General features: G+C 64.8%; 1 protein-coding gene across 1 annotated transcript; it reads right to left on the minus strand.

Annotated features, from left to right (window-relative positions):
• Positions 1-425: 425 nt before the first annotated feature.
• On the minus strand, positions 426-26,624 carry LOC139273921 (involucrin-like). The gene is made up of 4 exons (XM_070890993.1): positions 26,270-26,624; positions 16,470-17,140; positions 7,524-8,072; positions 426-1,004 (listed from the first exon to the last, which is right to left on the minus strand). Exons 1-4 carry the CDS (start codon positions 26,622-26,624, stop codon positions 426-428), a joined length of 2,154 nt encoding a protein of 717 aa, XP_070747094.1.

A 26,624-nucleotide genomic window follows, 5' to 3' on the forward strand; every position in this document is an offset into this window, starting at 1 on the left:
CCTGCAGGGACAAGAGCCTCTCCCCTGCTGTGACAGGGATTGGAAGCTCTCCCCCTGCTGCGACAGTGACAGGAGCCTCTTCCCCTACTGGGACAGGGACAGGAGCCTCTCCGGCTGCTGGGACAGGAGTCACTCCCCCTGCTAGGACAGGAGCCTCTCCCCCTGCTGGGACAGGGACAGGAGCCTCTCCCTCTGCTGGGACATGGACAGGAGCCTCTCCCTCTGCTGGGACATGGACAGGAGCCTCTCCCCCTGCTGGGACATGGACAGGAGCCTCTCCCCCTGCTGTGACAGGTACGGGAGCCTCTCCCCCTGCTGGGACAGGGAGAGTAGCCTCTCCACCTTGCTGGGACAGGGAGAGTACCCTCTCCACCCTGCTGGGACAGGGACAGGAGCCACTCCGCCTGCTGGGACAGGGACAGTAGTCACTCCAAGTGCTGAGACAGGAGCCTCACCCCTTGCTTGTACAGGGACTTGAGCCTCTCCCCTGCTGGGACACGGACAGGGGTCTCCTCCCGCTGCTGGGACAGGAGCCTCACCCCCTGCTGGAACGGGGACTGAAGCCTCTCCTCCTGCTGGGACAAGGACATGAGCCTCTCCCCCTGCTGGGACAGGGACAGCAGCCTCTCCCTCTGCTGGGACAGGGACAGGTGCCTCTCTCTCTGCTGGGACATGGACAGGAGCCTCTCCCCCTGCTGGGACAGGAGCCGCACCTGCTGCTGGGACAGGGACAGAAGCCTGTCCCCCTCTTGGCACAGGAGCTTCACCCTCTGCTTGGACAAGGAAAGCAGCCTCTCCCTCTGCTGGGACAGGGACAGGAGGCTCTCCCTCTGCTGGTACATGGACAGGAGCTTCACCCCCTGCTGGGACTGGGACAGGAGCCTCTCCCTCTGCTGGGACTGGGACAGGGGCTTCTCCCTCTGCTGGGACAGGAGACTCTCCCTCTGCTGGGACAATGACAGGATCCTCTCCCTCTGCTGTGACAGGTATGGGAGCCTCTCCCTCTGCTGGGACAGGGAGAGTAGCCTCTCCACCCTGCTGGGACAGGGAGAGTAGCCTCTCCACCCTGCTGGGACAGGGACAGGAGCCACTCCGCCTGCTGGGACAGGGACAGGAGTCACTCCACGTGCTGAGACAGGAGCCTCACCCCTTGCTTGTACAGGGACTTGAGCCTCTCCCCTGCTGGGACACGGACAGGGGCCTCCTCCCCCTGCTGGGACAGGAGCCTCACCCCCTGCTGGGATAGGGACAGGAGCCCGTCCCCCTGCTGGGACAAGGACAGTGGCCAATCCCTCTGGTGGGACAGGGACAGGAGCCTCTCCCCCTGCTGGGTCGGGTACATGAGCCTCTCCCTCTGCTGGGACAGGAGCCTCACCCTCTGCTGGGACAGGAGCCTCTCCCTCTGCTGGGAGAGGGACAGGAGCCTCTTCCCCTGCTGGGACAGGAGCCTCTTCCCCTGCTGGGACAGGAGCCATTTACCCTGCTGGGACAGGAGCCTCTCCCCCTGCTGGGACAGGGACAGGAGCCTCTCCCTCTGCTGGGACACGGACAGGAGCCTCTCCCTCTGCTGGAACAGGAGCCTTTTCCCCTGCTGGGACAGGAGCCTCTTCCCCTGCTGGGACAGGAGCCTCTTCCCCTGCTGGGACAGGAGCCTCACCTTCGGCTGGGAAGGGGACAGGAGCGTCACCCCCTGCTGGGTCAGGGACAGAAGCCTCTCCCTCTGCTGGGACAGGGACAGGAGCATCTCCCCCTGCTGTGACAGGGACAGGAGCCTCTCCCCCTACTGGGACAAGGACAGGAGCATCTCCCCCTGCTGGGAGATGGACAGGAGCCTCTCCCCCTGCTGGGACAGGGGCAAGGGCCTCTCCCCCTGTTGGGACAGGAGCCTCTCCCCCTGCTGGGACATGGACAGGAGCCTCTCCCCCTGCTGGGACATGGACAGGAGCCTCTCCCCCTGCTGGGACATGGACAGAAGCCTCTCCCCCTGCTGGGACATGGACAGGAGCATCTCTCCCTGCTGGGACATGGACAGGAGCATCTCCCCCTGCTGGGACATGGACAGGAGCCTCTCCCCCTGCTGGGACAGGGACAAGGGCCTCTCCCCCTGTTGGGACAGGAGCCTCTCCCCCTGCTGGGACAGGGACAGGAGCCTCTCCCCCTACTGGGACGGGGACTGAAGCCTCTCCTCCTGCTGGGACAAGGACATGAGCCTCTCCCCCTGCTGGGACAGGGACAGCAGACTCTCCCTCTGATGGGAAAGGGACGGGAGCCTCTCCCTCTGCTGGGACAGGGACAGGTGCCTCTCCCTCTGCTGGGACATGGACAGGAGCCTCTCCCCCTGCTGGGACAGGGACAGGAGGCTCTCACCCTGCTGGGACAGGAGCCGCACCTGCTGCTGGGACAGGGACAGAAGCCTGTCCAACTCTTGTCACAGGAGCTTCACCCCCCTGTTTGGACAAGGAAAGCAGCCTCTCCCTCTGCTGGGACAGGGACAGCAGTCTCTCCCCCTTCTGGGACATGGACAGGAGCATCTCCCCCTGCTGGGACATGGACAGGAGCCTCTCCCCCTGCTGGGACAGGGACAAGGGCCTCTCCCCCTGTTGGGACAGGAGCCTCTCCCTCTGCTGGGACAGGGACAGGAGCCTCTCCCCCTGCTGGGACATGGACAGGAGCCTCTCCCCCTGCTGGGACATGGACAGGAGCCTCTCCCCCTGCTGGGACATGGACAGAAGCCTCTCCCCCTGCTGGGACATGGACAGGATCATCTCCCCCTGCTGGGACATGGACAGGAGCATCTCCCCTTGCTGGGACATGGACAAGGGCCTCTCCCCCTGTTGGGACAGGAGCCTCTCCCCCTACTGGGACTGGGACTGAAGCCTCTCCTCCTGCTGTGACAAGGACATGAGCCTCTCCCCCTGCTGGGACAGGGACAGCAGCCTCTCCCTCTGCTGGGAAAGGGACAGCAGCCTCTCCCTCTGCTGGGAAAGGGATAGGAGCCTCTCCCTCTGCTGGGACAGGGACAGGTGCCTCTCCCTCTGCTGGGACATGGACAGGAGCCTCTCCCCCTGCTGGGACAGGGACAGGAGGCTCTCACCCTGCTGGGACAGGAGCCGCACCTGCTGCTGGGACAGGGACAGAAGCCTGTCCCCCTCTTGGCACAGGAGCTTCACCCCCTGCTTGGACAAGGAAAGCAGCCTCTCCCTCTGCTGGGACAGGGACAGGAGCCTCTCCCTCTGCTGGGACAGGTACAGGAGCCTCTCCCACTGCTGGTTCAGGGACAGGAGCCTCTCCCCCTGCTGGGTCAGGGACAGGAGCCTCTCCCCCTGCTGGGTCAGGGACAGGAGCCTCTCCCCCTGCTGGGTCAGGGACAGGAGCCTCTCCCCCTGCTGGGTCAGGGACTGGAGCCTCTCCTCCTGCTGGGACAAGGACAGGAGCCTCTCCCCCTTTTGGGATAGGAGCCTGTCCCCCTTCTGCGACAGATACAGGAGCCTCTTCCAATGCTGGGACAGAGACAGGTGTGTCTACCCTCGCTGGGACAGTGACAGGAGCCTCTCCCCCTGCTGGGACAGGGGAAGGAGCCTCTTCCCCTTCTGGGACAGGGAGAGGAGCCTCTCTCCCTGCTGGGAAAGGGACAGGAGCCTCTCCCCCTGCTGGGACAGGGTCAGAAGCCTCTCCCCCTGCTGGAAAAGCAGGCTCTCCCTCTGCTGGGATAGGGACAAGAGCCCCTCTCTCTGCTGGGACAGGGACTGGAGCCTCTCCCCCTGCTGGGACATGGGTCGGAGCCTCTCCCCCTGCAGGAAAAGGAGCCACTCCCCCTGCTGGGACAGGGACAGGAGTCACTCCCCCTGATGCGACAGGAGCCTCTCCCCTTGCCGGGACAGTGATGGGAGCCTCTCCCCCTGCTGGGACAGGAGCCTCTCCCCCTGCTGGGACAGGGACAGGAGCCTCTCCCCCTGCTGGGTCAGGGACTGGAGCCTCTCCCCCTGCTGGGTCAGGGACTGGAGCCTCTCCTCCTGCTGGGACAAGGACAGGAGCCTCTCCCCCTTTTGGGATAGGAGCCTGTCCCCCTTCTGCGACAGATACAGGAGCCTCTTCCAATGCTGGGACAGAGACAGGTGTGTCTACCCTTGCTGGGACAGTGACAGGAGCCTCTCCCCCTGCTGGGACAGGGGAAGGAGCCTCTTCCCCTTCTGGGACAGGGACAGGAGCCTCTCTCCCTGCTGGGAAAGGGACAGGAGCCTCTCCCTCTGCTGGGAGAGGGTCAGAAGCCTCTCCCCCTGCTGGAAAAGCAGGCTCTCCCTCTGCTGGGATAGGGACAAGAGCCCCCCTCTCTGCTGGGACAGGGACTGGAGCCTCTCCCCCTGCTGGGACATGGGTCGGAGCCTCTCCCCCTGCAGGAAAAGGAGCCACTCCCCCTGCTGGGACAGGGACAGGAGTCACTCCCCCTGCTGCGACATGAGCCTCTCCCCTGCTGGGTCAGAGACATGAGTCTCTCCCTCTGCTGGGACAGGGACAGGCACCCGTCCCACTGCTGGGACAGGGACAGTGGCCTCTCCCACTGGTGGGACAGGGACAGGAGCCTCTCCCTCTGCTGGTTCGGGGAAATGAGCCTCACCCTCTGCTGGGACAGGAGCCTCCCCCTCTGCTGGGACAGGAGTGTCTCCCTCTTCTGGGACAGAGACGAGTCTCTTCCCCTGCTGGGACAGGAGCCTCTTCCCCTGCTTGGACAGGAGCCTCTCTCTCTGCTGGGATAAGGAAAGGAGCCTCTCGCCCTGCTGAGACAGGTGCCTCCCGCCCTGCTGGGACAGGGACAGTAGCCTCCCGCCCTGCTGGGATCGGGACAGTAGTCACTCCACCTGCTGGGACAGGAGACTCTCCCTCTGCTGGGACAAGGACAGGAGTCACTCCCACTGCTGGGACAGGAGCCTCACCCCCTGCTGGCACAGGGACTTGAGTCCCTCCCCTGCTGGGACAGGGACAGGCGACTCTCCCCCTGCTGGGACAGGAGCCTCTCCCCATGATGGTACAGGAGCTGCACCCCCTGCTGGGACAGGTGCCTCTTACCCTGCTGGGACAGTGGAATATGCCTCTCCCCCTGCTGGGACAGGGTTAGCAGTCACTCCCCCTGCAGGGACAAGAGCCTCTCCCCTGCTGTGACAGGGATTGGAAGCTCTCCCCCTGCTGCGACAGTGACAGGAGCCTCTTCCCCTACTGGGACAGGGACAGGAGCCTCTCCGGCTGCTGGGACAGGAGTCACTCCCCCTGCTAGGACAGGAGCCTCTCCCCCTGCTGGGACAGGGACAGGAGCCTCTCCCTCTGCTGGGACATGGACAGGAGCCTCTCCCTCTGCTGGGACATGGACAGGAGCCTCTCCCCCTGCTGGGACATGGACAGGAGCCTCTCCCCCTGCTGGGACATGGACAGGAGCATCTCCCCCTGCTGGGACATGGACAGGAGCATCTCCCCCTGCTGGGAGATGGACAGGAGCCTCTCCCCCTGCTGGGACAGGGACGGGCCTCTCCCCCTGTTGGGACAGGAGCCTCTCCCCCTGCTGGGACATGGACAGGAGCCTCTCCCCCTGCTGGGACATGGACAGGAGCCTCTCCCCCTGCTGGGACATGGACAGGAGCCTCTCCCCCTGCTGGGACATGGACAGGAGCATCTCCCCCTGCTGGGACATGGACAGGAGCATCTCCCCCTGCTGGGACATGGACAGGAGCCTCTCCCCCTGCTGGGACAGGGACAGGAGCCTCTCCCCCTACTGGGACGGGGACTGAAGCCTCTCCTCCTGCTGGGACAAGGACATGAGCCTCTCCCCCTGCTGGGACATGGACAGCAGCCTCTCCCTCTGCTGGGAAAGGGACAGGAGCCTCTCCCTCTGCTGGGATAGGGACAGGTGCCTCTCCCTCTGCTGGGGCAGGGACAGGAGCCTCTCCCCCTGCTGGGACAGGAACAGGAGGCTCTCACCCTGCTGGGACACAGACAGGAGCCTCTTCCCCTGCTGGGACAGGAGCCTCTCTCCCTGCTGGGACAGGGACAGGAGCCTCTCCCTCTGCTGGGACACAGACAGGAGCCTCTACCCCTGCTGGGTCAGGAGCCTCTCCCCCTGCTGTGACAGGGACAGGAGCGTCTCCCTCTGCTGGGACAGGAGCCTCTCCCTCTGCTGGGACACAGATAGGAGCCTCTTCGCCTGCTGGGACAGGTGCCTCTTCCCCTGCTGGGACAGGAGCATCACCTTCTGCTGGGACAGGGACGTGAGCCCCTCCCCTGCTGGGACAGGGACAGGAGCCTCTCCCCCTGCTGGGACAGGCGCCTCTCCCCCTGCTGGGACAGTGAAGGTGCCTCTCCCCCTGCTGGGACAGGGACAGCAGTCACTCCCCCTGCTGGGGAGCCTCTCCCCATGATGGGACAGGAGCCGCACCCCCTGCTGGGACAGGCGCCTCTCCCCCTGCTGGGACAGTGAAGGTGCCTCTCCCCTGCTGGGACAGGGACAGCAGTCACTCCTCCTGCTGAGACAGGAGCCTCTTCCCCTGCTGAGACTGGGACAAAGGCCTCTCCCCCTGTTGCGACAAGAGCCTTTCCACTGCTGGGACAGGGCAGGAGCCTCTCCCCCTGCTGGGATCGTGACTGGAGCCTCTCCTCCTGCTGGGACAAGGACAGGAGTCACTCCCCCTGCTGTGCCAGGAGCCTCTCCCCCTTTTGGGATAGGAGCCTGTCCCCCTTCTGGGACAGATACAGGAGCCTCTCCCCCTGCTGGGACAGGGCAGGAGCCTCTCCCCCTGCTGGGACAGGGACTGGAGCTTCACCTCCTGCTGGGACAGGGACAGGAGCCTCTCCCCCTGCTGGGACAGTGACAGGAGCCTCACCCCGTGATGGGACAGGCACATGAGCCTCTCCTCCTGCTGGGACAGGGACAGTGGCCTCTCCCCCTGCTGGGACGGGGACAGGGACAGGAGCCTCACCCCCTGCTGGGAGAGGGACAGGAGCCTCACCACCTGCTGGGACAGGGACAGGAGCCTCTCCCCCTGCTGGGATAGGGACTGGAGCCTCTCCTCCTGCTGGGACAAGAACAGAAGTCACTCCCCCTGCTGTGCCAGTAGCCTCTCCCCCTTTTGGGATAGGAGCCTGTCCCTGTTCTGGGACAGAGACAGGAGCCTCTTCCAATGCTGGGACAGAGACAGGTGTGTCTACCCTTGCTGGGACAGTGACAGGAGCCTCTCCCTCTGCTGGGAAATTGACAGTAGCCTCTCTCCCTGCTGGGACAGGAACAGGACCCTCTCCATCCTGCTGGGACAGGGAGAGTAGCCTCTCCACCCTGCTGGGACAGGGACAGGAGCCACTCTGCCTACTGGGACAGGGACTGGAGTCACTCCAAGTGCTGAGACAGGAGCCTCACCCCTTGCTTGTACAGGGACATGAGCCTCGCCCCTGCAGGGACAGGGGCCTCCTCCCCCTGCTAGGACAGGAGCCTCACCCTCTGCTGGGACAGGGACAGGAGCCCGTCCCCCTTCTGGGACAAGTACAGTGGCCAATCCTTCTGGTGGGTACATGAGCCTCTCCCTCTGCTGGGACAGGAGCCTCTTCCCCTGCTGGGACAGGAGCCTCTTCCCCTGCTGGGACAGGAAACTCTTCCTCTGCTGGGACAGGAGACTCTTCCTCTGCTGGGACAGGAGCCTCGTCCCCTGCCGGGACAGGAGCCTCGTCCCCTGCTGATCCAGGAGCCTCGTCCCCTGCTGATCCAGGAGCCTCGTCCCCTGCTGGGACAGGAGCCTCTTCCCATGCTGGGACAGGAGCCTCACCTTCGGCTGGGACAGGGACAGGGACAGGAGCCTGTCCCCCTCCTGGGACAGGAGCTTCACCCCCTGCTGGGACAGGGACAGGAGCCTCTCCCCCTGCTGGGACAGGCACAGGAGCCTCTCCCCATGCTTGGACAGGGAATGGAGCCTCTCCCACTGCTGGGACAGGGATTGAAAACTCTCCCACTGCTGGGACAGGGACAGGAGCCTCTCCCTCTGCTGGGACAGGGACAGTCGCCTCTCCCACTGCTGGGACAGGAACAGGAGCCTCTCCCACTGCTGGGACAGGGAGAATAGCCTCTCACCCTGCTGGGATTGGGACAGCAGCCACTCCCCCTGCTGGGACAGGAGCCTCTCCCCCTGCTGGGGCAGGGACAGGAGTCTCTCCCTCTGCTGGGACAGGGACAGTCGCCTCTCCCACTGCTGGGACAGGGATATTAGCCCCTCCCCTGCTGGGACGTGGACAGGAGCATCTCCCCCTGCTGGGACAGGAGCCTTTCCCCATGATGTGACAGGAGCTGCACCCCCTGCTGGGACAGGTGCCTCTTCCCCTGCTGGGACAGTGAAAGATGCCTCTCCCCCTGCTGGGACAGGGACAGCAGTCACTCCCCCTGCTGCGACTGGAGACTCTCCCCTGCTGGGACAGGGACAGGAGCCTCTCCCTCTGCTGGGACAGGGACAGTCGCCTCTCCCACTGCTGGGACAGGGACAGTCGCCTCTCCCACTGCTGGGACAGGGACAGGAGCCTCTCCCTCTGCTGGGACAGGGACAGTCGCCTCTCCCACTGCTGAGACAGGAACAGGAGCCTCTCCCACTGCTGGGACAGGGAGAATAGCCTCTCACCCTGCTGGGATTGGGACAGCAGCCACTCCCCCTGCTGGGACAGGAGCCTCTCCCCCTGCTGGGGCAGGGACAGGAGTCTCTCCCTCTGCTGGGACAGGGACAGGGACAGTCGCCTCTCCCACTGCTGGGACAGGGATATTAGCCCCTCCCCTGCTGGGACGTGGACAGGAGCGTCTCCCCCTGCTGGGACAGGAGCCTCTCCCCATGATGTGACAGGAGCTGCACCCTCTGCTGGGACAGGCGCCTCTTCTCCTGCTGGGACAGTGAAAGATGCCTCTCCCCCTGCTGGGACAGGGACAGCAGTCACTCCCCCTGCTGCGACTGGAGACTCTCCCCTGCTGGGACAGGGATTGGAAGCTCTCTCTCTGCTGCGACAGTGACAGGAGCCTCTTCCCCTGCTGGGACAGGGACAGGAGCCTCTCCGGCTGCTGGGACAGGAGCCACTCCCCCTGCTGTGCCAGGAGCCTCTCCCCCTTTTGGGATAGGAGCCTGTCCCACTTCTGAGACAGTGACAGGAGCCTCTCCCTCTGCTGGGATAGGGATAGGAGCCTCTCCCCCTGCTGGAACAGTAACAGGGAGCCTCTCCCCCTGCTGGGACAGGGACAGGAGCCTCTCCCCCTGCTGCGACAGGGACAGGGACAGGTGCCTCTCCCTCTGCTGGGACAGGGACAGGAGCCTCTGCCCCCTGCTGGGACAGGGACAGGAGCCTCTCCGGCTGCTAGGACAGGAATCACTCCCCCTGCTGGGACAGGAGCCTCACCCCGTGATGGGAGAGGGACAGGAGCCTCTCCCCCTGCTGGGACGGGGACTGGAGCCTCTCCTCCTGCTGGGACAAGGACAGGAGTCACTCCCCCTGCTGTGCCAGGAGCCTCTCCCCCTTTTGGGATAGGAGCCTGTCCCCCTTCTGGGACAGTGACAGGAGCCTCTCCCTTTGCTGGGATAGGGACAGGAGCCTTTCCCCCTGCTGGGACAGTAACAGGGAGCCTCTCCCCCTGCTGGAACAGGGACATGAGCCTCTCCCCCTGCTGGAATAGGGGCAGGTGTCTCTTCCCCCTGCTAGGACAGGGAGAGGAGCCTCTCCCCCTGCTGGAATAGGGGCAGGTGTCTCTCCCCCTGCTAGGACAGGGACTGAAACCTCACCCCCTGCTGGGACAGGAGCCTCTCCCTCTGCTGGGACAAGGAGAGGAGCCTCTCCCCCTGCTGGGATAGGAGCCTCACCCTCTGCTGGGACATGGACAGTAGCCTCACCCTCTGCTGGGACATGGACAGGAGCCTCTCCACCCTGCTGGGACAGGGAGAGTAGCTTCTCCACCCTGCTGGGACAGGGACAGGAGCCACTCCGCCTGCTGGGACAGGGACAGGAGTCACTCCAAGTGCTGAGACAGAAGCCTCACCCCTTGCTTGTACAGGGACATGAGCCTCTCCCCTGCTGGGAAAGGGACAGTGGCCACTTCCTCTGGTGGGACAGGGGCAGGAGCCTCTCCCCCTGCTGGGTCAGGGACATGAGCCGCTCCCTCTGCTGGGACAGGAGCCACTCCCCCTGCTGGGACAGGTGCCTCTCCCTCTGCTGGGACAGGGACAGGAGCCACTCCCCCCTGCTGGGACAGGGACAGGAGCCTCTCCGGCTGCTAGGACAGGAATCACTCCCCCTGCTGGGACAGGAGTCTCACCCCGTGATGGGAGAGGGACAGGAGCCTCTCCCTCTGCTGGGACGGGGACTGTTGAGCCTCTCCTCCTGCTGGGACAAGGACAGGAGTCACTCCCCCTGCTGTGCCAGGAGCCTCTCCCCCTTTTGGGATAGGAGCCTGTCCCCCTACTGGGACAGTGACAGGAGCCTCTCCCTTTGCTGGGATAGGGACAGGAGCCTCTCCCCCTGCTGGGACAGTAACAGGGAGACTCTCCCCCTGCTGGAACAGGGACATGAGCCTCTCCCCCTGCTGGAATAGGGGCAGGTGTCTCTCCCCCTGCTAGGACAGGGAGAGGAGCCTCTCCCCCTGCTGGAATAGGGGCAGGTGTCTCTCCCCCTGCTAGGACAGGGACTGAAACCTCACCCCCTGCTGGGACAAGGAGAGTAGCCTCTCCCCCTGCTGGGATAGGAGCCTCACCCTCTGCTGGGACATGGACAGGAGCCTCACCCTCTGCTGGGACATGGACAGGAGCCTCTCCACCCTGCTGGGACAGGGAGAGTAGCCTCTCCACCCTGCTGTGACAGGGACAGGAGCCACTCCGCCTGCTGGGACAGGGACAGGAGTCACTCCAAGTGCTGAGACAGGAGCCTCACCCCTTGCTTGTACAGGGACATGAGCCTCTCCCCTGCTGGGACAGGGACAGGGGCCTCACCCCCTGCTGGGACAGGGACAGGAGCCCGTCCCCCTGCTGGGAAAGGGACAGTGGCCACATGGACAGGAGCCTCTCCCCCTGCTGGGTCGGGGACATGAGCCGCTTCCTCTGCTGGGACAGGAGCCTCTCCCTCTGCTGGGACAGGGCCAGGAGCTTCTTCCCCTGCTGGGACAGGGGCCTCTGCCTCTGCTGGGACAGGAGTCTCTCCCTCTGCTGGGACAGGGACAGGAGCCTCTCCCCCTGCTGGGACATGGACAGGAGCCTCTCCCCCTGCTGGGACTGGGACAGGTGCCTCTCCCTCTGCTGGGACTGGGACAGGAGCCTCTCCCTCTGCTGGGACGGAGAGTAGCCTCTCCCCCTGCTGGGATAGGGACAGCAGCCATTCCACCTGCTGGGACAGGAGCCTCTCACCCTGCTGGGACAGGGACAGGAGTCACTCCCCCTGCTGGGACAGAAGCCTCACCCCCTGCTGGGACAGGGACGTGAGCCCCTCCCCTGCTGGGACAGGGACAGGAGCCTTTCCCCCTGCTGGGACAGGCGCCTCTCCCCCTGCTGGGACAGTGAAGGTGCCTCTCCCCCTGCTGGGACAGGGACAGCAGTCACTCCCCCTGCTGGGACAGGAGCCTCTCCCCATGATGGGACAGGAGCCGCACCCCCTGCAGGGACAGGCGCCTCTCCCCCTGCTGGGACAGTGAAAGTGCCTCTCCCCCTGCTGGGACAGGGACAGCAGTCACTCCCCCTACTGAGACAGGAGCCTCTTCCCCTGCTGGGACAGGGACAAGGGCCTCTCCCCCTGTTGGGACAGGAGCCTGTCCCCCTGCTGGGACAGGGCAGGAGCCTCTCCCCCTGCTGGGACAGTGACTGGTGCCTCTCCTCCTGCTGGGACAAGGACAGGAGTCACTCCCCCTGCTGTGCCAGGAGCCTCTCCCCCTTTTGGGATAGGAGCCTGTCCCCCTTCTGGGACAGATACAGGAGCCTCTCCCCCTGCTGGGACAGGGCAGGAGCCTCTCCCCCTGCTGGGACAGGGACTGGAGCCTCTCCTCCTGCTGGGACATGGACAGGAGCATCTCCCCCTGCTGGGACATGGACAGGAGCTTCTCCCCCTGCTGGGACAGGGACAAGGGCCTCTCCCCCTGTTGGGACAGGAGCCACTTCCCCTTCTGGGACAGGGACAGGAGCCTCTCTCCCTGCTGGGAAAGGGACAGGAGCCTCTCCCCCTGCTGGGACAGGGTCAGAAGCCTCTCCCCCTGCTGGAAAATCAGGCTCTCCCTCTGCTGGGATAGGGACAAGAGCCCCTCTCTCTGCTGGGACAGGGACTGGAGCCTCTCCCCCTGCTGGGACATGGGTCGGAGCCTCTCCCCCTGCAGGAAAAGGAGCCACTCCCCCTGCTGGGACAGGGACAGGAGTCACTCCCCCTGATGCGACAGGAGCCTCTCCCCTTGCCGGGACAGTGATGGGAGCCTCTCCCCCTGCTGGGACAGGAGCCTCTCCCCCTGCTGGGACAGGGACAGGAGTCACTCCCCCTGCTGCGACATGAGCCTCTCCCCTGCTGGGTCAGAGACATGAGCCTCTCCCTCTGCTGGGACAGGGACAGGCACCCGTCCCCCTGCTGGGACAGGGACAGTGGCCTCTCCCTCTGGTGGGACAGGGACAGGAGCCTCTCCCCCTGCTGGTTCGGGGAAATGAGCCTCACCCTCTGCTGGGACAGGAGCCTCCCCCTCTGCTGGGACAGGCACAGGAGCGTCTCCCTCTGCTGGGACAGGTGTGTCTCCCTCTTCTGGGACAAAGACGAGTCTCTTCCCCTGCTGGGACAGGAGCCTCTTCCCCTGCTTGGACAGGAGCCTCTCCCCCTGCTGGGATAGGGACAAGAGCCTCTCTCTCTGCTGATATAAGGAAAGGAGCCTCTCGCCCTGCTGAGACAGGTGCCTCCCGCCCTGCTGGGACAGGGACAGTAGCCTCCTGCCCTGCTGGGATCGGGACAGTAGTCACTCCACCTGCTGGGACAGGAGCCTCTCTCTCTGCTGGGACAAGGACAGGAGTCACTCCCACTGCTGGAACAGGAGCCTCACCACCTGCTGGCACAGGGACTTGAGTCCCTCCCCTGCTGGGACAGGGATAGGCGCCTCTCCCCCTGCTGGGACAGGAGCCTCTCCCCATGATGGTACAGGAGCTGCACCCCCTGCTGGGACAGGTGCCTCTTACCCTGCTGGGACAGTGAAAGATGCCTCTCCCCCTGCTGGGACAGGGTTAGCAGTCACTCCCCCTGCTGGGACAAGAGCCTCTCCCCTGCTGTGACAGGGATTGGAAGCTCTCCCCCTGCTACGACAGTGACAGGAGCCTCTTCCCCTACTGGGACAGGGACAGGAGCCTCTCCGGCTGCTGGGACAGGAGTCACTCCCCCTGCTGGGACAGGGACAGGAGCCTCTCCCTCTGCTGGGACATGGACAGGAGCCTCTCCCTCTGCTGGGACATGGACAGGAGCCTCTCCCCCTGCTGGGACATGGACAGGAGCTTCTCCCCCTGCTGGGACATGGACAGGAGCATCTCCCCCTACTGGGCCAGGGACAGGAACAGGAGCCTCTCCGGCTGCTGGGACAGGAGCCTCTCCCCCTGCTGGGACAGGGACAGGAGCCTCTCCCCTGCTGTGTCAGGGATTGGAAGCTCTCCCCCTGCTGCGACAGTGACAGGAGCCTCTTCCCCTACTGGGACAGGGACAGGAGCCTCTCCCCCTGCTGGGACATGGACAGGAGCATCTCCCCCTGCTGGGACATGGACAGGAGCATCTCCCCCTGCTGGGAGATGGACAGGAGCCTCTCCCCCTGCTGGGACAGGGACGGGCCTCTCCCCCTGTTGGGACAGGAGCCTCTCCCCCTGCTGGGACATGGACAGGAGTCTCTCCCCCTGCTGGGACATGGACAGGAGCCTCTCCCCCTGATGGGATAGGGACAAGAGCCTCTCTCTCTGCTGGGATAAGGAAAGGAGCCTCTCGTCCTGCTGAGACAGGTGCCTCCCGCCCTGCTGGGACAGGGACAGTAGCCTCCCGCCCTGCTGGGATCGGGACAGTAGTCACTCCACCTGCTGGGACAGGAGCCTCTCCCTCTGCTGGGACAAGGACAGGAGTCACTCCCACTGCTGGGACAGGAGCCTCACCCCCTGCTGGCTCAGGGACTTGAGTCCCTCCCCTGCTGGGACAGGGACAGGTGCCTCTCCCCCTGCTGGGACAGGAGCCTCTCCCCATGATGGTACAGGAGCTGCACCCCCTGCTGGGACAGGTGCCTCTTACCCTGCTGGGACAGTGAAAGATGCCTCTCCCCCTGCTGGGACAGGGTTAGCAGTCACTCCCCCTGCAGAGACAAGAGCCTCTCTCCTGCTGTGACAGGGATTGGAAGCTCTCCCCCTGCTGCGACAGTGACAGGAGCCTCTTCCCCTTGGGACAGGGACAGGAGCCTCTCCGGCTGCTGGGACAGGAGTCACTCCTCCTGCTAGGACAGGAGCCTCTCCCCCTGCTGGGACATGGACAGGAGCCTCTCCCACTGCTGGGACATGGACAGGAGCCTCTCCCCCTGCTGGGACATGGACAGGAGCCTCTCCCCCTGCTGGGACATGGACAGGAGCATCTCCCCCTACTGGGCCAGGGACAGGAGCCTCTCCGGCTGCTGGGACATGAGCCTCTCCCCCTGCTGGGACAGGGACAGGAGCCTCTCCCCTGCTGTGTCAGGGATTGGAAGCTCTCCCCCTGCTGCGACAGTGACAGGAGCCTCTTCCCCTACTGGGACAGGGACAGGAGCCTCTCCCCCTGCTGGGACATGGACAGGAGCATCTCCCCCTGCTGGTACATGGACAGGAGCATCTCCCCCTGCTGGGAGATGGACAGGAGCCTCTCCCCCTGCTGGGACAGGGACGGGCCTCTCCCCCTGTTGGGACAGGAGCCTCTCCCCCTGCTGGGACATGGACAGGAGCCTCTCCCCCTGCTGGGACATGGACAGGAGCCTTTCCCCCTGATGGGATAGGGACAAGAGCCTCTCTCTCTGCTGGGATAAGGAAAGGAGCCTCTCGTCCTGCTGAGACAGGTGCCTCCCGCCCTGTTGGGACAGGGACAGTAGCCTCCCGCCCTGCTGGGATCGGGACAGTAGTCACTCCACCTGCTGGGACAGGAGCCTCTCCCTCTGCTGGGACAGGGACAGGTGCCTCTCCCCCTGATGGTACAGGAGCTGCACCCCCTGCTGGGACAGGTGCCTCTTACCCTGCTGGGACAGTGAAAGATGCCTCTCCCCCTGCTGGGACAGGGTTAGCAGTCACTCCCCCTGCAGGGACAAGAGCCTCTCCCCTGCTGTGACAGGGATTGGAAGCTCTCCCCCTGCTGCGACAGTGACAGGAGCCTCTTCCCCAACTGGGACAGGGACAGGAGCCTCTCCGGCTGCTGGGACAGGAGTCACTCCCCCTGCTAGGACAGGAGCCTCTCCCCCTGCTGGGACAGGGACAGAAGCCTCTCCCTCTGCTGGGACATGGACAGGAGCCTCTCCCTCTGCTGGGACATGGACAGGAGCCTCTCCCCCTGCTGGGACATGGACAGGAGCCTCTCCCCCTGCTGGGACATGGACAGGAGCATCTCCCCCTGCTGGGACATGGACAGGAGCATCTCCCCCTGCTGGGAGATGGACAGGAGCCTCTCCCCCTGCTGGGACAGGGACAGTAGCCTCTCCCCCTGTTGGGACATGGACAGGAGCCTCTCCCCCTGCTGGGACATGGACAGGAGCCTCTCCCCTGCTGGGACATGGACAGGAGCCTCTCCCCCTGCTGGGACATGGACAGGAGCCTCTCCCCCTGCTGGGACATGGACAGGAGCCTCTCCCCCTGCTGGGAAAGGGACAGGAGCCTCTCCCTCTGCTGGGATAGGGACAGGTGCCTCTCCCTCTGCTGGGGCAGGGACAGGAGCCTCTCCTCCTGCTGGGACAGGGACAGGAGGTTCTCACCCTGCTGGGACAGGAGCCGCACCTGCTGCTGGGACAGGGACAGAAGCCTGTCCCCCTCTTGGCACAGGAGCTTCACCCCCTGCTTGGACAAGGAAAGCAGCCTCTCCCTCTGCTGGGACAGGGACAGCAGGCTCTCCCTCTGCTGGGACATGGACAGGAGCTTCACCCCCTGCTGGGACTGGGACAGGAGCCTCTCCCTCTGCTGGGACTGGGACAGGAGCCTCTCCCTCTGCTGGGACTGCGACAGGGGCCTCTCCCTCTGCTGGGACAGGAGACTCTCCCTCTGCTGGGACAATGACAGGATCCTCTCCTTCTGCTGGGAAATGGACAGTAGCCTCTCCCCCTGCTGTGAAAGGTACGGGAGCCTCTTCCCCCTGCTGGGACAGGGAGAGTAGCCTCTCCACCCTGCTGGGTCAGGGAGAGTAGCCTCTCCACCCTGCTGGGACAGGGACAGGAGCCACTCCGCCTGCTGGGACAGGGACAGTAGTCACTCCAAGTGCTGAGACAGGAGCCTCACCCCTTGCTTGTACAGGGACTTGAGCCTCTCCCCTGCTGGGACACGGACAGGGGTCTCCTCCCGCTGCTGGGACAGGAGCCTCACCCCCTGCTGGAACGGGGACTGAAGCCTCTCCTCCTGCTGGGACAAGGACATGAGCCTCTCCCCCTGCTGGGACAGGGACAGCAGCCTCTCCCTCTGCTGGGAAAGGGACAGGAGCCTCTCCCTCTGCTGGGACAGGGACAGGTGCCTCTCTCTCTGCTGGGACATGGACAGGAGCCTCTCCCCCTGCTGGGACAGGAGCCGCACCTGCTGCTGGGACAGGGACAGAAGCCTGTCCCCCTCTTGGCACAGGAGCTTCACCCTCTGCTTGGACAAGGAAAGCAGCCTCTCCCTCTGATGGGACAGGGACAGGAGGCTCTCCCTCTGCTGGTACATGGACAGGAGCTTCACCCCCTGCTGGGACTGGGACAGGAGCCTCTCCCTCTGCTGGGACTGGGACAGGGGCCTCTCCCTCTGCTGGGACAGGAGACTCTCCCTCTGCTGGGACAATGACAGGATCCTCTCCCTCTGCTGGGAAATGGACAGTAGCCTCTCCCCCTGCTGTGACAGGTATGGGAGCCTCTCCCTCTGCTGGGACAGGGAGAGTAGCCTCTCCACCCTGCTGGGACAGGGAGAGTAGCCTCTCCACCCTGCTGGGACAGGGACAGGAGCCACTCCGCCTGCTGGGACAGGGACAGGAGTCACTCCACGTGCTGAGACAGGAGCCTCACCCCTTGCTTGTACAGGGACTTGAGCCTTCCCCTGCTGGGACACGGACAGGGGCCTCCTCCCCCTGCTGGGACAGGAGCCTCACCCCCTGCTGGGACAGGGACAGGAGCCCGTCCCCCTGCTGGGACAAGGACAGTGGCCAATCCCTCTGGTGGGACAGGGACAGGAGCCTCTCCCCCTGCTGGGTCGGGTACATGAGCCTCTCCCTCTGCTGGGACAGGTGCCTCTCCCTCTGTTGGGAGAGGGACAGGAGCCTCTTCCCCTGCTGGGACAGGAGCCTCTTCCCCTGCTGGGACAGGAGCCATTTACCCTGCTGGGACAGGAGCCTCTCCCCCTGCTGGGACAGGGACAGGAGCCTCTCCCTCTGCTGGGACACGGACAGGAGCCTCTCCCTCTGCTGGGACAGGAGCCTTTTCCCCTGCTGGGACAGGAGCCTCTTCCCCTGCTGGGACAGGAGCCTCTTCCCCTGCTGGGACAGGAGCCTCACCTTCGGCTGGGAAGGGGACAGGAGCCTGTCCCCCTCCTGGGACAGGAGCTCCACCCCCTGCTGGGTCAGGGACAGAAGCCTCTCCCTCTGCTGGGACAGGGACAGGAGCATCTCCCCCTGCTGGGACAGGGACAGGAGCCTCTCCCCCTACTGGGATGGGGACAGGAGCATCTCCCCCTGCTGGGAGATGGACAGGAGCCTCTCCCCCTGCTGGGACAGGGGCAAGGGCCTCTCCCCCTGTTGGGACAGGAGATTCTCCCCCTGCTGGGACATGGACAGGAGCCTCTCCCCCTGCTGGGACATGGACAGGAGCCTCTCCCCCTGATGGGATAGGGACAAGAGCCTCTCTCTCTGCTGGGATAAGGAAAGGAGCCTCTCGTCCTGCTGAGACATGTGCCTTCCGCCCTGCTGGGACAGGGACAGTAGCCTCCCGCCCTGCTGGGATCGGGACAGTAGTCACTCCACCTGCTGGGACAGGAGCCTCTCCCTCTGCTGGGACAAGGACAGGAGTCACTCCCCCTGCTGTGCCAGGAGCCTCTCCCCCTTTTGGGATAGGAGCCTGTCCCCCTTCTGGGACAGTGACAGGAGCCTCTCCCTTTGCTGGGATAGGGACAGGAGCCTTTCCCCCTGCTGGGACAGTAACAGGGAGACTCTCCCCCTGCTGGAACAGGGACATGAGCCTCTCCCCCTGCTGGAATAGGGGCAGGTGTCTCTTCCCCCTGCTAGGACAGGGAGAGGAGCCTCTCCCCCTGCTGGAATAGGGGCAGGTTCTCCCCCTGCTAGGACAGGGACTGAAACCTCACCCCCTGCTGGGACAGGAGCCTCTCCCTCTGCTGGGACAAGGAGAGGAGCCTCTCCCCCTGCTGGGATAGGAGCCTCACCCTCTGCTGGGACATGGACAGTAGCCTCACCCTCTGCTGGGACATGGACAGGAGCCTCTCCACCCTGCTGGGACAGGGAGAGTAGCCTCTCCACCCTGCTGTGACAGGGACAGGAGCCACTCCGCCTGCTGGGACAGGGACAGGAGTCACTCCAAGTGCTGAGACAGAAGCCTCACCCCTTGCTTGTACAGGGACATGAGCCTCTCCCCTGCTGGGAAAGGGACAGTGGCCACTTCCTCTGGTGGGACAGGGGCAGGAGCCTCTCCCCCTGCTGGGTCAGGGACATGAGCCGCTCCCTCTGCTGGGACAGGAGCCACTCCCCCTGCTGGGACAGGTGCCTCTCCCTCTGCTGGGACAGGGACAGGAGCCACTCCCCCCTGCTGGGACAGGGACAGGAGCCTCTCCGGCTGCTAGGACAGGAATCACTCCCCCTGCTGGGACAGGAGCCTCACCCCGTGATGGGAGAGGGACAGGAGCCTCTCCCCCTGCTGGGACGGGGACTGTTGAGCCTCTCCTCCTGCTGGGACAAGGACAGGAGTCACTCCCCCTGCTGTGCCAGGAGCCTCTCCCCCTTTTGGGATAGGAGCCTGTCCCCCTGCTGGGACAGTAACAGGGAGACTCTCCCCCTGCTGGAACAGGGACATGAGCCTCTCCCCCTGCTGGAATAGGGGCAGGTGTCTCTCCCCCTGCTAGGACAGGGAGAGGAGCCTCTCCCCCTGCTGGAATAGGGGCAGGTGTCTCTCCCCCTGCTAGGACAGGGACTGAAACCTCACCCCCTGCTGGGACAAGGAGAGGAGCCTCACCACCCTGCTGGGACAGGGAGAGTAGCCTCTCCACCCTGCTGTGACAGGGAGAGTAGCCTCTCCACCCTGCTGTGACAGGGACAGGAGCCACTCCGCCTGCTGGGACAGGGACAGGAGTCACTCCAAGTGCTGAGACAGGAGCCTCACCCCTTGCTTGTACAGGGACATGAGCCTCTCCCCTGCTGGGACAGGGACAGGGGCCTCACCCCCTGCTGGGACAGGGACAGGAGCCCGTCCCCCTGCTGGGAAAGGGACAGTGGCCACATGGACAGGAGCCTCTCCCCCTGCTGGGTCGGGGACATGAGCCGCTTCCTCTGCTGGGACAGGAGCCTCTCCCTCTGCTGGGACAGGGCCAGGAGCTTCTTCCCCTGCTGGGACAGGGGACTCTGCCTCTGCTGGGACAGGAGTCTCTCCCTCTGCTGGGACAGGGACAGGAGCCTCTCCCCCTGCTGGGACATGGACAGGAGCCTCTCCCCCTGCTGGGACTGGGACAGGTGCCTCTCCCTCTGCTGGGACTAGGACAGGAGCCTCTCCCTCTGCTGGGACGGAGAGTAGCCTCTCCCCCTGCTGGGATAGGGACAGCAGCCATTCCACCTGCTGGGACAGGAGCCTCTCACCCTGCTGGGACAGGGACAGGAGTCACTCCCCCTGCTGGGACAGAAGCCTCACCCCCTGCTGGGACAGGGACGTGAGCCCCTCCCCTGCTGGGACAGGGACAGGAGCCTTTCCCCCTGCTGGGACAGGCGCCTCTCCCCCTGCTGGGACAGTGAAGGTGCCTCTCCCCCTGCTGGGACAGGGACAGCAGTCACTCCCCCTGCTGGGACAGGAGCCTCTCCCCATGATGGGACAGGAGCCGCACCCCCTGCAGGGACAGGCGCCTCTCCCCCTGCTGGGACAGTGAAGGTGCCTCTCCCCCTGCTGGGACAGGGACAGCAGTCACTCCCCCTACTGAGACAGGAGCCTCTTCCCCTGCTGGGACAGGGACAAGGGCCTCTCCCCCTGTTGGGACAGGAGCCTGTCCCCCTGCTGGGACAGGGCAGGAGCCTCTCCCCCTGCTGGGACAGTGACTGGTGCCTCTCCTCCTGCTGGGACAAGGACAGGAGTCACTCCCCCTGCTGTGCCAGGAGCCTCTCCCCCTTTTGGGATAGGAGCCTGTCCCCCTTCTGGGACAGATACAGGAGCCTCTCCCCCTGCTGGGACAGGGCAGGAGCCTCTCCCCCTGCTGGGACAGGGACTGGAGCCTCTCCTCCTGCTGGGACATGGACAGGAGCATCTCCCCCTGCTGGGACATGGACAGGAGCTTCTCCCCCTGCTGGGACAGGGACAAGGGCCTCTCCCCCTGTTGGGACAGGAGCCACTTCCCCTTCTGGGACAGGGACAGGAGCCTCTCTCCCTGCTGGGAAAGGGACAGGAGCCTCTCCCCCTGCTGGGACAGGGTCAGAAGCCTCTCCCCCTGCTGGAAAATCAGGCTCTCCCTCTGCTGGGATAGGGACAAGAGCCCCTCTCTCTGCTGGGACAGGGACTGGAGCCTCTCCCCCTGCTGGGACATGGGTCGGAGCCTCTCCCCCTGCAGGAAAAGGAGCCACTCCCCCTGCTGGGACAGGGACAGGAGTCACTCCCCCTGATGCGACAGGAGCCTCTCCCCTTGCCGGGACAGTGATGGGAGCCTCTCCCCCTGCTGGGACAGGAGCCTCTCCCCCTGCTGGGACAGGGACAGGAGTCACTCCCCCTGCTGCGACATGAGCCTCTCCCCTGCTGGGTCAGAGACATGAGCCTCTCCCTCTGCTGGGACAGGGACAGGCACCCGTCCCCCTGCTGGGACAGGGACAGTGGCCTCTCCCTCTGGTGGGACAGGGACAGGAGCCTCTCCCCCTGCTGGTTCGGGGAAATGAGCCTCACCCTCTGCTGGGACAGGAGCCTCCCCCTCTGCTGGGACAGGCACAGGAGCGTCTCCCTCTGCTGGGACAGGAGTGTCTCCCTCTTCTGGGACAGAGACGAGTCTCTTCCCCTGCTGGGACAGGAGCCTCTTCCCCTGCTTGGACAGGAGCCTCTCCCCCTGCTGGGATAGGGACAAGAGCCTCTCTCTCTGCTGATATAAGGAAAGGAGCCTCTCGCCCTGCTGAGACAGGTGCCTCCCGCCCTGCTGGGACAGGGACAGTAGCCTCCTGCCCTGCTGGGATCGGGACAGTAGTCACTCCACCTGCTGGGACAGGAGCCTCTCTCTCTGCTGGGACAAGGACAGGAGTCACTCCCACTGCTGGAACAGGAGCCTCACCACCTGCTGGCACAGGGACTTGAGTCCCTCCCCTGCTGGGACAGGGATAGGCGCCTCTCCCCCTGCTGGGACAGGAGCCTCTCCCCATGATGGTACAGGAGCTGCACCCCCTGCTGGGACAGGTGCCTCTTACCCTGCTGGGACAGTGAAAGATGCCTCTCCCCCTGCTGGGACAGGGTTAGCAGTCACTCCCCCTGCTGGGACAAGAGCCTCTCCCCTGCTGTGACAGGGATTGGAAGCTCTCCCCCTGCTACGACAGTGACAGGAGCCTCTTCCCCTACTGGGACAGGGACAGGAGCCTCTCCGGCTGCTGGGACAGGAGTCACTCCCCCTGCTGGGACAGGGACAGGAGCCTCTCCCTCTGCTGGGACATGGACAGGAGCCTCTCCCTCTGCTGGGACATGGACAGGAGCCTCTCCCCCTGCTGGGACATGGACAGGAGCTTCTCCCCCTGCTGGGACATGGACAGGAGCATCTCCCCCTACTGGGCCAGGGACAGGAGCCTCTCCGGCTGCTGGGACAGGAGCCTCTCCCCCTGCTGGGACAGGGACAGGAGCCTCTCCCCTGCTGTGTCAGGGATTGGAAGCTCTCCCCCTGCTGCGACAGTGACAGGAGCCTCTTCCCCTACTGGGACAGGGACAGGAACCTCTCCCCCTGCTGGGACATGGACAGGAGCATCTCCCCCTGCTGGGACATGGACAGGAGCATCTCCCCCTGCTGGGAGATGGACAGGAGCCTCTCCCCCTGCTGGGACAGGGACGGGCCTCTCCCCCTGTTGGGACAGGAGCCTCTCCCCCTGCTGGGACATGGACAGGAGTCTCTCCCCCTGCTGGGACATGGACAGGAGCCTCTCCCCCTGATGGGATAGGGACAAGAGCCTCTCTCTCTGCTGGGATAAGGAAAGGAGCCTCTCGTCCTGCTGAGACAGGTGCCTCCCGCCCTGCTGGGACAGGGACAGTAGCCTCCCGCCCTGCTGGGATCGGGACAGTAGTCACTCCACCTGCTGGGACAGGAGCCTCTCCCTCTGCTGGGACAAGGACAGGAGTCACTCCCACTGCTGGGACAGGAGCCTCACCCCCTGCTGGCTCAGGGACTTGAGTCCCTCCCCTGCTGGGACAGGGACAGGTGCCTCTCCCCCTGCTGGGACAGGAGCCTCTCCCCATGATGGTACAGGAGCTGCACCCCCTGCTGGGACAGGTGCCTCTTACCCTGCTGGGACAGTGAAAGATGCCTCTCCCCCTGCTGGGACAGGGTTAGCAGTCACTCCCCCTGCAGAGACAAGAGCCTCTCTCCTGCTGTGACAGGGATTGGAAGCTCTCCCCCTGCTGCGACAGTGACAGGAGCCTCTTCCCCTTGGGACAGGGACAGGAGCCTCTCCGGCTGCTGGGACAGGAGTCACTCCTCCTGCTAGGACAGGAGCCTCTCCCCCTGCTGGGACAGGGACAGGAGCCTCTCCCTCTGCTGGGACATGGACAGGAGCCTCTCCCCCTGCTGGGACATGGACAGGAGCCTCTCCCCCTGCTGGGACATGGACAGGAGCATCTCCCCCTACTGGGCCAGGGACAGGAGCCTCTCCGGCTGCTGGGACATGAGCCTCTCCCCCTGCTGGGACAGGGACAGGAGCCTCTCCCCTGCTGTGTCAGGGATTGGAAGCTCTCCCCCTGCTGCGACAGTGACAGGAGCCTCTTCCCCTACTGGGACAGGGACAGGAGCCTCTCCCCCTGCTGGGACATGGACAGGAGCATCTCCCCCTGCTGGTACATGGACAGGAGCATCTCCCCCTGCTGGGAGATGGACAGGAGCCTCTCCCCCTGCTGGGAAAGGGACGGGCCTCTCCCCCTGTTGGGACAGGAGCCTCTCCCCCTGCTGGGACATGGACAGGAGCCTCTCCCCCTGCTGGGACATGGACAGGAGCCTTTCCCCCTGATGGGATAGGGACAAGAGCCTCTCTCTCTGCTGGGATAAGGAAAGGAGCCTCTCGTCCTGCTGAGACAGGTGCCTCCCGCCCTGTTGGGACAGGGACAGTAGCCTCCCGCCCTGCTGGGATCGGGACAGTAGTCACTCCACCTGCTGGGACAGGAGCCTCTCCCTCTGCTGGGACAAGGACAGGAGTCACTCCCACTGCTGGGACAGGAGCCTCACCCCCTGCTGGCTCAGGGACTTGAGTCCCTCCCCTGCTGGGACAGGGACAGGTGCCTCTCCCCCTGCTGGGACAGGAGCCTCTCCCCATGATGGTACAGGAGCTGCACCCCCTGCTGGGACAGGTGCCTCTTACCCTGCTGGGACAGTGAAAGATGCCTCTCCCCCTGCTGGGACAGGGTTAGCAGTCACTCCCCCTGCAGGGACAAGAGCCTCTCCCCTGCTGTGACAGGGATTGGAAGCTCTCCCCCTGCTGCGACAGTGACAGGAGCCTCTTCCCCAACTGGGACAGGGACAGGAGCCTCTCCGGCTGCTGGGACAGGAGTCACTCCCCCTGCTAGGACAGGAGCCTCTCCCCCTGCTGGGACAGGGACAGAAGCCTCTCCCTCTGCTGGGACATGGACAGGAGCCTCTCCCTCTGCTGGGACATGGACAGGAGCCTCTCCCCCTGCTGGGACATGGACAGGAGCCTCTCCCCCTGCTGGGACATGGACAGGAGCATCTCCCCCTGCTGGGACATGGACAGGAGCATCTCCCCCTGCTGGGAGATGGACAGGAGCCTCTCCCCCTGCTGGGACAGGGACAGTAGCCTCTCCCCCTGTTGGGACATGGACAGGAGCCTCTCCCCCTGCTGGGACATGGACAGGAGCCTCTCCCCTGCTGGGACATGGACAGGAGCCTCTCCCCCTGCTGGGACATGGACAGGAGCCTCTCCCCCTGCTGGGACATGGACAGGAGCCTCTCCCCCTGCTGGGAAAGGGACAGGAGCCTCTCCCTCTGCTGGGATAGGGACAGGTGCCTCTCCCTCTGCTGGGGCAGGGACAGGAGCCTCTCCTCCTGCTGGGACAGGGACAGGAGGTTCTCACCCTGCTGGGACAGGAGCCGCACCTGCTGCTGGGACAGGGACAGAAGCCTGTCCCCCTCTTGGCACAGGAGCTTCACCCCCTGCTTGGACAAGGAAAGCAGCCTCTCCCTCTGCTGGGACAGGGACAGCAGGCTCTCCCTCTGCTGGGACATGGACAGGAGCTTCACCCCCTGCTGGGACTGGGACAGGAGCCTCTCCCTCTGCTGGGACTGGGACAGGAGCCTCTCCCTCTGCTGGGACTGTGACAGGGGCCTCTCCCTCTGCTGGGACAGGAGACTCTCCCTCTGCTGGGACAATGACAGGATCCTCTCCTTCTGCTGGGAAATGGACAGTAGCCTCTCCCCCTGCTGTGAAAGGTACGGGAGCCTCTCCCCCTGCTGGGACAGGGAGAGTAGCCTCTCCACCCTGCTGGGTCAGGGAGAGTAGCCTCTCCACCCTGCTGGGACAGGGACAGGAGCCACTCCGCCTGCTGGGACAGGGACAGTAGTCACTCCAAGTGCTGAGACAGGAGCCTCACCCCTTGCTTGTACAGGGACTTGAGCCTCTCCCCTGCTGGGACACGGACAGGGGTCTCCTCCCGCTGCTGGGACAGGAGCCTCACCCCCTGCTGGAACGGGGACTGAAGCCTCTCCTCCTGCTGGGACAAGGACATGAGCCTCTCCCCCTGCTGGGACAGGGACAGCAGCCTCTCCCTCTGCTGGGAAAGGGACAGGAGCCTCTCCCTCTGCTGGGACAGGGACAGGTGCCTCTCTCTCTGCTGGGACATGGACAGGAGCCTCTCACCCTGCTGGGACAGGAGCCGCACCTGCTGCTGGGACAGGGACAGAAGCCTGTCCCCCTCTTGGCACAGGAGCTTGACCCCCCTGCTTGGACAAGGAAAGCAGCCTCTCCCTCTGCTGGGACAGGGACAGGAGCATCTCCCCCTGCTGGGACATGGACAGGAGCATCTCCCCCTGCTGGGACATGGACAGGAGCCTCTCCCCCTGCTGGGACAGGGACAAGGGCCTCTCCCCCTGTTGGGACAGGAGCCTCTCCCTCTGCTGGGACAGGGACAGGAGCCTCTCCCCCTGCTGGGACATGGACAGGAGCCTCTCCCCCTGCTGGGACATGGACAGGAGCCTCTCCCCCTGCTGGGACATGGACAGAAGCCTCTCCCCCTGCTGGGACATGGACAGGATCATCTCCCCCTGCTGGGACATGGACAGGAGCATCTCCCCTTGCTGGGACATGGACAGGAGCATCTCCCCCTGCTGGGACAGGGACAAGGGCCTCTCCCCCTGTTGGGACAGGAGCATCTCCCCCTACTGGGACTGGGACTGAAGCCTCTCCTCCTGCTGGGACAAGGACATGAGCCTCTCCCCCTGCTGGGACAGGGACAGCAGCCTCTCCCTCTGCTGGGAAAGGGACAGCAGCCTCTCCCTCTGCTGGGAAAGGGATAGGAGCCTCTCCCTCTGCTGGGAACTGGACAGCAGCCTCTCCCTCTGCTGGGAAAGGGATAGGAGCCTCTCCCTCTGCTGGGACAGGGACAGGTGCCTCTCCCTCTGCTGGGACATGGACAGGAGCCTCTCCCCCTGCTGGGACAGGGACAGGAGGCTCTCACCCTGCTGGGACAGGAGCCGCACCTGCTGCTGGGACAGGGACAGAAGCCTGTCCCCCTCTTGGCACAGGAGCTTCACCCCCTGCTTGGACAAGGAAAGCAGCCTCTCCCTCTGCTGGGACAGGGACAGGAGCCTCTCCCACTGCTGGTTCAGGGACAGGAGCCTCTCCCGCTGCTGGTTCAGGGACAGGAGCCTCTCCCCCTGCTGGGTCAGGGACAGGAGCCTCTCCCCCTGCTGGGTCAGGGACAGGAGCCTCTCCCCCTGCTGGGTCAGGGACTGGAGCCTCTCCTCCTGCTGGGACAAGGACAGGAGCCTCTCCCCCTTTTGGGATAGGAGCCTGTCCCCCTTCTGCGACAT

The sequence above is a fragment of the Pristiophorus japonicus genome, chromosome 9, assembly GCF_044704955.1.
Source record: "Pristiophorus japonicus isolate sPriJap1 chromosome 9, sPriJap1.hap1, whole genome shotgun sequence".
Taxonomy (NCBI): Eukaryota; Metazoa; Chordata; class Chondrichthyes; family Pristiophoridae; genus Pristiophorus; species Pristiophorus japonicus.

Bases quoted from the DNA above. Each gene is read 5' to 3' on its own strand.
- LOC139273921 (XM_070890993.1), bottom strand. From the start codon at position 26,624: ATGTCGCAGAAGGGGGACAGGCTCCTATCCCAAAAGGGGGAGAGGCTC. The intron at 17,141-26,269 runs GTGAGAGCCTCC...CTGTCCCAGCAG, and splicing joins GCGGCTCCTGTCCCAGCAGG to GGTGGAGAGGCTACTCTCCC. The intron at 8,073-16,469 runs GTGAGGCTCCTG...CTGTCCCAGCAG, and splicing joins AGTCCCTGTACAAGCAAGGG to TGGGAGAGGCTCCTGTTCCT.